Source organism: Schistocerca nitens, chromosome 1, assembly GCF_023898315.1.
Source record: "Schistocerca nitens isolate TAMUIC-IGC-003100 chromosome 1, iqSchNite1.1, whole genome shotgun sequence".
Classification (NCBI taxonomy): Eukaryota; Metazoa; Arthropoda; class Insecta; order Orthoptera; family Acrididae; genus Schistocerca; species Schistocerca nitens.
Window position 1 is genome coordinate 735197742 of NC_064614.1, and position 13622 is coordinate 735211363.

General features: G+C 37.1%; 1 protein-coding gene across 1 annotated transcript in view; it reads left to right on the forward strand.

The window, feature by feature from the left end:
• Positions 1 to 13622, forward strand: part of LOC126197660 (sodium channel protein Nach-like) — a 140030-nt gene that overhangs the window by 40840 nt on the left and 85568 nt on the right. The window contains exons 4-5 of the mRNA XM_049934658.1: positions 8018 to 8160; positions 8274 to 8419. Coding sequence (XP_049790615.1) covers positions 8018 to 8160; positions 8274 to 8419 — 289 coding nt within the window. The remainder of the gene's footprint in view (positions 1 to 8017; positions 8161 to 8273; positions 8420 to 13622) is intronic.

Consider the following 13622-nt stretch of genomic DNA (forward strand, 5'->3'; position numbering starts at 1 on the left):
CCACCCCTTGGCTGTTTTGCCCAACCACCAGGCCGGTTTCACCATGTTCCTGTCGACCTCGTAGGCCCTTTGCCCCCCTCCGAGGGTTTCCGTTACTTGTTTACAGCTATTGACAGGATGACTCGGTGGGCTGAGGCTGTGCCTATTCTGAACATTACCTCCGAGACAGTAAGTCGAGCATTCTTAGATTCATGGATCTCTAGATTTGGCTCACCTGTTTACCTCACCACTGACCAGGGGTGACAATTCGAGTCTTCAGTTTTCTCTGACTTATGTAAAATGTGTGGTATTGTCAAAATTCATACTTCTGCATACCACCCCCAAAGCAATGGGCTTGTCGAGCGATGGCATCGCACCTTAAAGTCTGCTCTGCGTTGCCATGACTCACTATGGACAGAGGCACTGCCCTTCGTGCTCCTTGGCCTTCGTGCGACTTTCAAGGAAGACCTCAAGGGTTCCGTAGCCGAGTTTGTGTATGGCCAACCTCTGGTTTTGCCTGGAGAATTAGTCACTCTGACCCCACTTCCACAGCCCTCTGAACTCCCTTCAGTTCTCGAGCAGGTGCACTTGCACTGCAGCAAAATTCAGCCGCCACCTCCGGCTGCTCATACACCTCCGCGCGTGTACGTACCGCGCACGCTAGACTATTGTGAGTACGTGTTTCTCAGAGACGACTCATTCAAAGCCCCACCTCAGTCGCCCTACACAGGTCCTTACAAGGTCGTCAAACGCTCTGAGAATAACATGGATCTCCTCATAAAAGACTCTGTAACCACGGTCTCACTCAACCGAGTAAAACCAGCTTTCATTGAGCCTCAGGTGAACCTCCCTGATTCTGCCCCTATTACTCTCACTCCTGCTTCGAGCGGTCATCCATCTTCCCACACCATGCATTTGGGTATTGATTCTCCACAGTGTGCTTCTCTGCCGAGCACTGCTCCTTCTCCGCGTTCATCTAATTTGAGTGGCCAATCTTTTCGGGGCTTCACTCCTCACAGCTCTCGCAGTCGAACTTCCAACCACTCGGATTCTACCATTGTGTTACCATCTTCCTGTGACAGCTCTTTGTCACGCCGTTCAATCCACGCTGGCTCCTCGTTGCCTTCAGTCACGCTCCCTTGTCTGTCAGCTGATCGCCTGAGGTTGTCTCCTGCGCAGTCCAGTGCACCTGCCACCCCCTTTTAGCAGATGCTTCCCCCTGCCATGGCTTTCCCACACCTCCCTGCCTCCCTACCATTGCTCGTACAGGTGTCATCCAAGAATTCACAACACATGTGCACCCTGATGACATACATAAATTATCTGTTGTCGTAGATGGTGATATGGTGTGTGTGGTACTCGCGTGTGACAATACTGAGGGAGGAAGTGCAGAATCTCGTGTGGTGCGCCACTTTAAATTGAGCAGAAGTGCTGCGTGTGGCAATTTGCATGCCTTTGTTAGGCCTTCTGGCAAGGTGATTCTCCGTCTGCCGGCTGACGAAGTGCTACACCTCCACTCCAGGACGGGACGTCGTCTTCAGCCGCCGGCGTCGCTGGCTGACTTCACCGTCGACGTACCGGGTTTCACCCCCCCAGTCTCCTACCGGTCGACCGCTTCCACCTGACGCAGAAGAACTGTGCGTTACCTTCCTAACTTCTCACCCCCCCCCCTCCCCATTCACAGGGACATACTCCATACTGGGCGGGGGGGGGGGGGGGGGGGAGGGGGGCTATGTGGCGTAGAGCACCATAAATATCGATATTTGTTCTGTGCGCAAGTGGGCTATCTTTGAGGAGAGGGCTTTGGGGCAGGATGTTGGACGCAAACAGCAGTTAGCCTCCGGACTTGTATCTGTGTAGAAGCTAAGTGTGAATAAATCTGTATATGAGAGAATTCTAGTTGTTTACCTACAACTATACCATATTCCCTCAACACAATTAACAATTCACTGATTCAGAAGAAGACATTACAGTAAAACAAATAACAAGTATACACTATTAACAGCTCTCAAGTAAGGCGCACCAATACAACTGCCAGTAGTCTCCTTGCTTGAAGTAGAAGCAATTGCTTTCATATCACACAGCCAGGGACATAATTTATGTTTTTAAAGTTGTTTCTTTTTCAGTTACTTGGAAAATATTCCCTATAGGAAAGATATAACTATATGAATGTATTGACTTTCTTCAGAATTATACATAGAATTAGTACAAACAAAAAATTCATAGGCATCATCTTGTAGCTTTCTTTTTTCTGTACAGAATACTTCTTTTGAAATATTAAATACTCTTTTTAGCTTCATTTTTTGTGTAAGTGATGCTTTTTTTTTAGACAATTCAGTTGCTTTATTTGCCATTGACCACTTTTACATTGACAACATGATATAATTACAGCAATCAGTTACTATTTTAATTAATGTTCACATTATTTGTACAAATTATTTATCCTACATTAACCATTTGTACATAATTTGATTCACAATCTTAAAACTCTGTTTCTACTTTATAGGTTTCGAAGCACTCTCTTAAACTGTAGACTGGATTGTGTATTAACCAGTTATACAACTTATGTTTAACATTATTGAGAGGTGTATCAAGTGCAGAATGTGGCAGTTTATTAAAAAATTTCATACAGTACACTAAGAATGTCAATACTCTTTTTGTCTTTAGTGTCGAACATTGTGTATTCTCTCTGGTACTAAACCCTATTATGTTGTTTTTAGCATATAGATATAAAGTTTTGTCACTGTCAATATTTTGCTCTTAGTGTATAAAGGATAGCAGTGTTCCCTTGGACCAACCTTACACAGTATTCATAACACCTTTTCCAGAACAAGTAATGTTATACTGACATGACACAATTAACCCAATAACAACAGCCCATAAGATATGTGAGACTGAAAAACTCCAAAGTAAGCTGTCCTAAGATATTTGCTATGCACTAGATAGCAATTTTCCATATGAAATAAGACACCCAAGATATATTTTTGCAGACATAGTTAATGTGGGTTGCCAGTTCAATCTGGAATCAATATGTATTTCAAACAGTTTTAAAGGTTTTGATTCTATGTCTTTAGTTAATCCTAGCTGTAGACTCTGAGATTTCTCTGGATTATGGAATAGTTTCTTAGATGAGAACCAATTTAGTGTTTAGGAGAGGGCATCACCTGATTTCTAGTGTGACCCTGACATACCTCAATCAATAGTGATTAAATTTGTATTGTCCGCACAGCAGATAACCGACTGAAGCTCAACCTAATGTGGTAAACCATTAATTGCGACAATGAAGGAGAATGACTCATGGACAGAACCCTGAGGCACACCAGATGTGACTCTTCAAGGAAGAATGTCTATTTTGAATTGACACAAACTGTCTCCTGTTATTTAGATAAGATTTAATAATTTCTTATGCTGTGTTATTTATACTGTAATATTATAGTTTGGCTAGTAAGATGTGAAAGATGGTATTGAGAGATACCTTACTCAAATTGAAGAGCTCAAGAGAGACTGTGCTCTTATTTTCAGATGCAGTTAATGTCTAATTAACAATTTCAAGGACTGCAGAAGTGGTAATTTTTCCTTCTTGAAAATCATGCTGTCTATTAAGAAGGGTCATATGTTTCAAAGTAGTTAGTAACATGTATGTGAAAAATTTGCTTCAGATATTTTTGAAAAGCTTGTAACAATATACACTGTACTGTATTCCTTAGGGACATACTTCCCTCCCCCCCCCTCCCCCCTTTTATGCAGATATAACTCTTGAAATCTGAGTTACACACAGAAAATTCCAAATTCTAAATATTTATTCATAATAAAAACAGTTTGCAAATAAGATGTATTGTCCTCTTTATTGTGTAGTTAAATAGCCAGTAGCAGACTATACTTCCCATGTTTGAAAATCCTGAAATAGCATTTACTATATCTGTGGGTATTTGGAAAAAATATGCTTCTTTACAGATAAAAAGCTTCATACCACAGTATGATATCATTTCAAATAACCAATCAGCCTACCAACTAGGTAAAAACACAGTAAATGAGCCTACTGAAAAAATTACTTCATCATTAGACAAGAAAGTTAAAGCTGCAGGAATATTCTGTTATCTTACAAAAGGTTTTGGCTCTGTAAACCATGCCCTGCTGCTTTTGAAGCTCAACAGGTATGGAATAAGGGATATTACTCTGAAATGCTTTGGATCAGATCGCATAGCAAGGAAACAAAGGGTAATAATCACATCAAGTGGAGCAGATTATTTCTCAGAGCAGAAAACTGTTTTTACAAGGGGTACCTCAAGGCTCAATCCTTGGACCAATTTTATTCCTGTTCTTTGTAAATGACTTGCCTCGCCATATAAATACTCCCCTAACCTTGTTTGCAGATGATGCTTCTGTCCTATTTGAAAGTGAAAATTCTCACAATATACCAGAGTGTGTCATGAATATGTTAAGTAACTTGGAAACATGGTTCAGTCAAAATGCTTAAGGCTAAACATTTCAGAAACCCACATGATGAGTTTTAAAACCAAATAGTCAAAACCTGAAGAAATCTGTGTTACTCAGAAAGTTTAAAAAAAATGGAGGAACTTGACTCAGTGGGATTCCTAGGAACAAACTTGGACAGAAATTTGAATTAGAATTCACATGTAGAATACGTAGCAAATAAATAAAACAGCTTTGCATTTACAATGGAAATTTTAGCCAGTGCTACTCATATTGACACAAGAAAAATAATATACTACAGCTACTATGAATCTTTCATCAGATATGGCATATTTTTTAGGGAAACTCACGAAATGTTATATGAATTTTTAAGTTGCAAAAAAGAATCATTCATAACATGTACACCTGCACAGCCAAGGACACCATGTCAACCATTATTTAAAGGTTGATATACATATTTGGGGTGATTCTTTTACTACACAGCAGAGCTGATCTATCAAAAAAATCCATTTTGAACACTTGTACAACACAAGACATAAAGAAACCTTTATGCTCGCATCACACTGTTTAAAATTATATGCTCAGATTCCTCAGCATACAGCCATGAAAATTCACAACAACGTAAAAGGATATAACATAATGAATACAAAGCTGAATATTTTAAAAAGCAAGTTACATGTTTTCTAATTGAAAGATGCTACTACTCAATGGAAGATTTCATGAACGACAAAGTGATACTTTGAGCTGGAGCCCTAAAATGGAATTTGGTAGTTATAGTGGATGCAAATTATGAAATACCATCAGAAAGAACCTTGTATAATTTCCTCAATGAGTGATATTATTAAGTTTGACAAATTTTAAATAAGTAAATTCTTCACCAAGTAATATTGCTAGTGTGACTAAATTTCAGGTAAGTGAACTGTAACCTTGACATGTCTTCTACACATCAGACTTGTGTTCTGAAATTCTGCACATTGTGAGATGAATAATCCCAGTGGAATTTATGTCGTCTAGGAAGCTGATTAGCAAGTAGATCAGATGCTGAAATGTTTGACTAATTTTTGACCTTAATTCATTTGTTGTGATAGTACAGAATTTATTGAGCTGTTCTGACTCAAGCAAAGGTCTTGAATTTGTGCAGAAGTGACTTTATTTATTTATTTTTTATGTCCATGGACGATTCTGTACAATGGTATTGGTCACATCATATTTACACGAAGTTTGAAAAATTGCAAGTTTCAAAATTACACAGCTACCTGAATATAGCTGTAAAATGGCTGATTTCTTCAAAAATAACATCCAAAATACAAACATCTAAGAAAATGATATACAAACATAATTACCAAAGATTAATCAATTTATGCTTTCTGAAAATTTTTATATATTTGCACAGTTACATATGAAACATAACATTAATTTATAGCTTCAAGTTATTTACAGCACAGTAGGGACAAGTTTTATCAAGTGACATTTTAGTTTATTTTTGTAAAGAGGTATGTTACCTGTTATCTTCATATAATTTGGCAAACTGTTGTGTAGATGGCATCCTGCTTTTACATAGTCTTTGTCAGTTAATGTGAGCTGATTTCCTTCAGTATCACAATTATTTTTATTTCTTGTGTTGTAGTTATGGATATATCTATTTAGCATTGCAGATGTTTACTTTTTACACAAGTAATTGTTTCATGTATATATAATGATGCTACTCATGATATGTTTAGTTCCCTGAGTTTATTTCTGCAGAAATCTCTAGGATTTAACTTTGTAGCTTTGGTACTCTTTGTATGTGCACATTTGTAGAATTTCTCCAGACCAGGATACCATATGAAATTTGTGAGTGAACTAAGCTATTGTACGTTGTTAGCAGTGTTAGTGTGTCTGTTGTCCTTCATATTTTTTCATTAGAAATTTACTTGAATTCACTTTGCAACAGATATTAGTTATGTATTTCTCCTGTGTCAAGTACCTATGCACTGCAATGTACAGGAATTTAGAGGTTTCCGTCTCTTTTAGAGCCAAGTCTCCAGGCCTGATAGTAATATTGTTCAGATATTTTGTTCCCATGTATTTGCATGTATGTGGCTTTGTTTACATTTATAAAAAGATTATTTCTCCTGAAATAATTGTAATCATTTTCCGTATTTAGAGAAACTCGCTTCTGCCAAGTCTCTGTTGAAACACTGCTTATAACAAATGAAGTTTCATCTGCTTACATGACAGCATTTCCACCTCTATTTTGGGTGCATCATTTACATATAAAATAAAAAGTTGTGGGCCAAGCACTGATCCACAAATTCAGCTACAGCTATGTTGGTGGATCTACCCTTCCTAAACACATGCAGGGCATCGTTCAAAGTACTGTATTTCCTATAAACTTTACTATTCTGTCTAATTACACTTTCTATTATTCTATTCTTCTGTTATAATATCACAGGCAGCTCTGCATTTATTCTGGGCTCTTTCTATGTAATTTTCATAAGCAGCTTGTCTGGCAAGTTAAAGTTTGGCTTTATAACCTTTTTTTTAATTTTTTTTTTTTTTTAGTAGGCAAGCTTTGTAAGATATCTCATACTGTTCTGTATCACATTTGCAATTATTTTCTTACATTTTTATTTCATACAGTTAAAGTATCTTTTACCTCACACAAGCAAGATCATCAGTGTACCATTTAAGTGTTTTAACTTTTCTGTCTGGTTTAGTACTGTTTCTTTTCAGTGGTGAGCAACAGTACCACAAGTCAATACATGTTTCACATAAATTATGAAAGAAAGTTTCAATAGTTTCTTTTCCTACACTGTATTAATGAACAAAGTCTCAGTTTGTGTTTCTAAGGAAGCCCTGAATAACTTAATACATCCCTCTTTCTGACCTCTAACCTATGTCATGCATTATTTGCAGCCATCTGACTGTGGGTAATGGTATGTAAAGAGTAGTGGATCACGTTCAGTGAAACATTCATTTTCTATGCTATTAGTTCTGTTGGGAAATTAATTATAATATTTATAGATCCGTGTTTATTGTAGACACCAATTGAACTACTACTACTACTACTACTACTACTACTACTAACTTCCCCAGGTTTTCCCCTGGAATACACAAATCATTTTAATGAAATATTTTCATTTTCTTTTGTTTGAAAAAATGGAGATCAATGTACGCTCATTTCATTCCTGCAATTACTTTTCTTGTTGAGATACACCTACAAATTACAGTTGGTGTAATTTACAGACAGTTTACGTGGTCTGCTCAGTTTTGCTGTATATTCTATGAAAATGCTTCAATTTTTGAAACCGGTTTTATAATGTTACCAAATAAAGTGGTCTGTATCATTATACTTTAAATTGCAAGAGATAATATTACAAAAGCAGTGTCAGTAAATGAAATACTTGAAATTCAGTACAGAAAAAGTGCTTGTTCTTCACAGTATTCTACCATTTTATAGTGCTTAAGTGGCCAAACATGATCTGCATGTATCTCACTTCCAAAAAATATAATAACAGAAATAATTAAGTGAAGTGGTGCCTGCTGCTATTGAGTGATGAGTAAAAATTTCTTTTTTCATTTACAATTACTTCCTATTCCAGAGGTATCCAGGACAAACTAGAGGAAGATGAGTATTATGGATTTGTTCAACAACTGGCTGAAATTATCCAACCAGAGAAAGTAAATCAATTTCAACACAATATAAGTGAACTAGAACAAACATTACAAGAATACAGCCTTACTATGGAGACACTGATGTTGAAAGTAAGCTGCTAATTATTCTCATGATTGACATGTTTAATGAAATAATTCTAACTATGCTAGTGTAAACTACAGTGAACTAACTTTTTTTATGATTTCTTTTTATAATTTTACAGCTTACACAACCATGTTCATCTCTCATGGTGAAGTGCAAATGGAGAGGAGAAATAACTCCATGTAATCAATTATTCACAATGCAAAAGTCTGATTCTGGATTCTGCTGTTCTTTTAACTATTACCCTCCAGAAATGGATACTGATACGTAAGTCCACTGTCTGTGTTTTATGTGTTGTAGGCATTGAGGTACAAGGTTACTGAAATAAAATTAACTTCAGTAGTAATAAAAATGATGCACCTGTAAAAAGAAAGGGAGAACCATATGGTTTTGGTGTCTGGGACACACTGAGGATTAGTTTCAGCTACCTAATCAGAAAGGGTTTCCTTCCTCTACACACGGTATCCCCCTTTCTTGCACTGTCTGATAGTTGTCTCTTAAGTGTATCTTTTCGTAGTAGGACACTGTAATGGAGTTGCAGTGTGGTGTAAGGTTTGTGTTCTATGATGAAGAGAGGAAGAAGAGAATGAAACCTGGTGCTGACACATTACCTACTACTCATACCAAGGTGGCTCCTGAATTTAATGACCCTGTCCAGTGGAACAATTATCAACAGTACCACAAGCGCTCACTCCAAGAAACAGAGTGGAAAGGTTTTGATATTTTGAACTTTACACTGCCACCCTCCTCCTCTTGCTGCCCAAATGCTGGTCATGAAAATTTCTTCCACCTTCAGGATTCAGACCAGCCATCTCTGAATTGAGCACTGTTGTATAGGCATGTGTGACTGCCTACAGCTACAGAAGCAGGTTAAGATTATCAGTATTGGTATTTAAGAAGCTTATGTGTTCTTTTTTATTGAAGTTAAGTTCAAACAGATACATAGATGCAGAAACATTTATGTAGACCTTTGTCATATTGGGAAATAAATGTTAATTATCACCAAAAAATTGGACATTAGCTGTCAGATGAGAGAATAGCCATGTAATGAGGTAAAATATCTAATTATTCAAATGTAAATGACAGAATCTAATTTTATAGTGATAATTTTCTTCATGTTTATTTTAGTTTTTGTGTGCTTGCAACTTATAGCATAAAGTGTGCATCTTGTAGCTAGTAATTTAATTTTAATAAAATGAAATAAGAAAAAAGTCACTAATAAGGACTGTGCATGATATCAACTAAGTTGTTATTCATAGAAGCTACTTCACTTGAAACAACAATATTTAATTAATGGTAACAAAACTTGCTGGTAGTTACAGACTTTCACGTGCAAATTTATACGATCAAAATTATGCAGACCAGTGTACAAGGTGAGGAATAAATGGTTGAAAATGAATATTTCAGGTAGTCTTGAATAAGAAAATGGTGAGGTACATATTAGCAAACTGCTTATGATTCATAAGGAACAATTTACTGGAACTTCAGCATTGGTGGTGCTACATTAACAAACAATGCAGCATCCTCTGTTATGTATCATTGGTCAACCACTTTTTACAGCTTGTGACTGGTTATGAAATGTGGAGAATTACTTGCTGGTGCACATTTATAGGATGGTTGCAGCATGATGTAGTGTCCATAAATATGAACGAAAGGACAGAGAAAAATTTCACATAGGAATCACCCAAATTTGAAGAAATGTTTTATCACAGACAGAAAATTACAATAAATAGGTGATTCACATATCAGAGACAAAGAATTGTTCACTTAGTAGACTTTGAAGAGATATATTTGATTGTGTGGGACAAAATCTGTCATTAAGCACTTGTCAAGTTACATGTGAAATCCACACTACTGAGTATTTAGTGTGGAAGGTATTGGTGGAGCAGCAATTGTACAAACAGTTTTTGCAAGCATTATGATTTTGAACCAGAGTCTGATTCTGTCAGTGGATTATCCAGTGCAGTATCTTGGAGCCAAACTTTCACATACCACACTCATCTAAGACCCCTACCAAAGATTCTCAATAAACATATGGATTGCAATTGTGTAAGATTAAATAATAGGACATTATTTGCTGCCACCCTGTTTTAATGGTGCATTTTGCCTGTTTTTTTTAAAATTACAGAAAGGACACATTGCTACTCACTGTAAAGATGGCACATTGTGTTGCAGACAGATACAACAAAAGGACTGTTACACACTGAGCTTTCAGCTGAAGCCTTCTTCAGGAAAGAAAGGAAAACACACATACATTCACACAAGCAGCACACCTCATGCATACCTGACTGCTATCACCAACCACTCTGCCCAGAATGCAACTCGTAATGGGACACATGCCTCTAGAATTGCCTTTTTTTTCTTTATAGAAATATGTGATACCAAAAATTATTTTAAATCTTGTATAGGTTAAAATTATCTCAACTGCTTCACTAAAAGAATTTCATATGATTTCATATACAATGAATTATATTTCAGACTAAAATGTATAAAAAGAAATAAATTTGTTACCCTCTGTATGTACGGTTAAAATTATTTTCCTCTTAGAAATATTTGAAACTATTAAATATCTGAAATACTTAAAATTCATATTATTAATTGCACAATATAACACTAATTATTAAATTTATTACTGGACTAATTTATAAAATAATGATATAACTAGGTAAATATTCTTCTTTTATCAAGAAAGAATGTAAATTCTTTTGCTTTGTAAACTCTTTGGAATATTATGAGTACTGCAGAATGTTAGTAGTAGTGGGCAAGCCTCTGATGGAAATGCATGTGTTTTTAATTTTGTGGTTTTATAAAAAAGGAGATTGTGAAGTCAGTGTGAAATAGAAGAATGGGATCAAATAAAATAAAATCATAGCAACAGATAGTACTTCATCAATTACTTAGTCTTCTGGAACCCACAACATTATAAAAAAATTACATTCTCAAGAATGTACCCCTAGACACGAGAAGTGCAGAAAATAAGAAGAGAAAATGAAGATAAGTAACAAGTTTTTCTTTTGTATATCTTATGTCTCTCAAAGCTTTTGAAAATAATGAAGAGACTAAGATGAATCTAATGATGTGTGGGAGGGTAAGATGACAAATTATGACCTTGAATGAAAATAGTAATCCAAGTGGGACGTGGAAGGGGGAGGGGTCACAGTGTACGGGTGTGTGTTGTGTATGTGGGGGGGGGGGGGGGGGGAGGGGAGGAGAGAGAAGAGAAGAGTGCTGTCTGGTGGAACATGCAGGGACTGTCAGGTGGCAGATTAAGGCTGCCATATGCAGCATGGGGTGGTTTTGGGGGAGGAGGGGAAGAAGGAATAGGAAGCAGGAAAGGAGAGGAGAAAAGACTGGTGGATGCATTGAGAGAGAGTGGAACACAATGATGGTGAGGGGACATGAACTGGGAGGAGGTGATATGACAGAGGAGGGCAGAAACCTTTAGTTGGAGGGTGTGGGTACAGTAGGTTACTATAGATTGAAGTCATACAACACATCCTTCACTTCTGAAATTATCCTGGCCTCAAACAGCAATAACCTACCTTGCCCATACCCTCCACCTAACAGTTTCCGCCCCCTCTGTAGTATCATCTCCTCCCTGTTCTCGTCTTCTACCCTCTTTGTGTGCCATCCTGTGCCATTGTAACCACCAGTGTTTTCTCCTCTCTGCTCCTCTCCTTTTCTGCACTTTCTCAGTGTCCAGCCAATAAATCTAAGCCTGCCATCTGCTTTATCTACAACTGAACCTAAGTGGTCATTCCATTTCATGTCCCTACAAACTGTTACATCCAGATATTTGTACGAGTTGGCTGATTCCACCTATGACTCACTGATACTGTCATAAAATAGTTTGTTTTTTTCATTTTGTGAAGTGTACAGTTTAATATTTATGAACATTTAAAATAAGTTGGCAGTATTTGCTCTACTTTGAAATTTCACCAAGATCGTACTGGGTATTTATGAATCTTTTTTCATATAGTACCTCATTATAGGTAACTGCACCCTATGCAAAAATCTGATGTTCTGGTTAATGTTGTCTGCTTGGTCATTCATACAAAATGAAGGATCCCACTGCACTTCTTCGTGGTAGTTCTGAAGTTGTTTCTATTTCTGTCAATGACTTTTCATTCATCCGTGTTTCAAAATGTGCATCCTTTCTTTACGAAGAAATTCTAAGTCCCATCACAAATTTCATTGGATGCCCTATATGACCATACTTTCACTAATAGGGATTAGCTTGGTACCCAGTCATATACTTTCTTGATGTCTAGAAATGCTGCATCTACCAGATTGTCTAGATCCATAACTTACAGGATGCCATATGAGAAAAGTGCAAATTGGATTTTGCATGGTTGATGTTTTCAGGATCCAGGGTTGGTAGCATGGAGAAAGTCATTTTGATGGAGATACTTCATTGTGTTTGTTCTCAGAATGTGTTCTATAATTCTACAGTACATGGACTTCAATAACATTGAACAGTAGTTTTATGTATCACCTCTGCCACCTTCTTGGAGACAGGTGTAACCTGGGCCCTTCCCTAATGAATGAGCACAAGTTTTTATTCAAGAGAGCTACAGTATATTGTGGTTAACTCAGATACAAATTCTCTATAGAGTCTGACAGGGATCTTATCGGGCCCTGGTGCCTTGTTTAATTTGAGGGATTTCAACTATTTCAGAGCACCCCTGACATAAATATCTTTATCATACAGTTCTACAGTGGCACAAGATAGTACTTCTGTATCTTCATTAGCAAAGGAACATTGATTTCAGTATTTTTGTTTTTGCTTTGCTACTCTGTGTCACCCATGAGTATCTGGACACCAACTTTGGTGCCACTGACAGTCTTTGCAAATGATCAGGATTTCTTGAGGTTTTGTGAGAGATCTGTCAATAACAATGCACTATGGCAGGATTCACATATTGCCTTCTTGACAGCCAAATGTGTTTCATATATCATCTATCTTCTGTAGCCTTTTGCTTTATTTTATACCTGCTATACAATATTCATTATTTCTTTGGACATTTCTTTATACAGTCTGTTTGCCATGGAAGATCCCTTCCATTATAACTTTTCTACTATAAATATATCTACAATATAAAACTAAAGCCGGCCGGGGTGGCTGAGGGTTCTAGGCGCTACAGTCTGGAATGGTGCGACCGCTACGGTCGCAGATTCGAATCCTGCTTCGGGCATGGATGTGTGTGATGTCCTTAGGTTAGTTAGGTTTAAGTAGTTCTAAGTTCTAGGGGACTGATGACCTCAGAAGTTAAGTCCCATAGTGCTCAGAGCCATTTGAACCATTTATAAAACTAAATATATCTACATATGAGCCACAATTCTACATGCTCCTGCCCAGATGTAAATATTTGGAGTTTCTCTCTGAGATGTGACACTAGAGCCTCTTTATCCAGCTTACTGTACATATGAACCTTTTTACTTGTTTTATCTCACCTGTGTACTTAAGCAA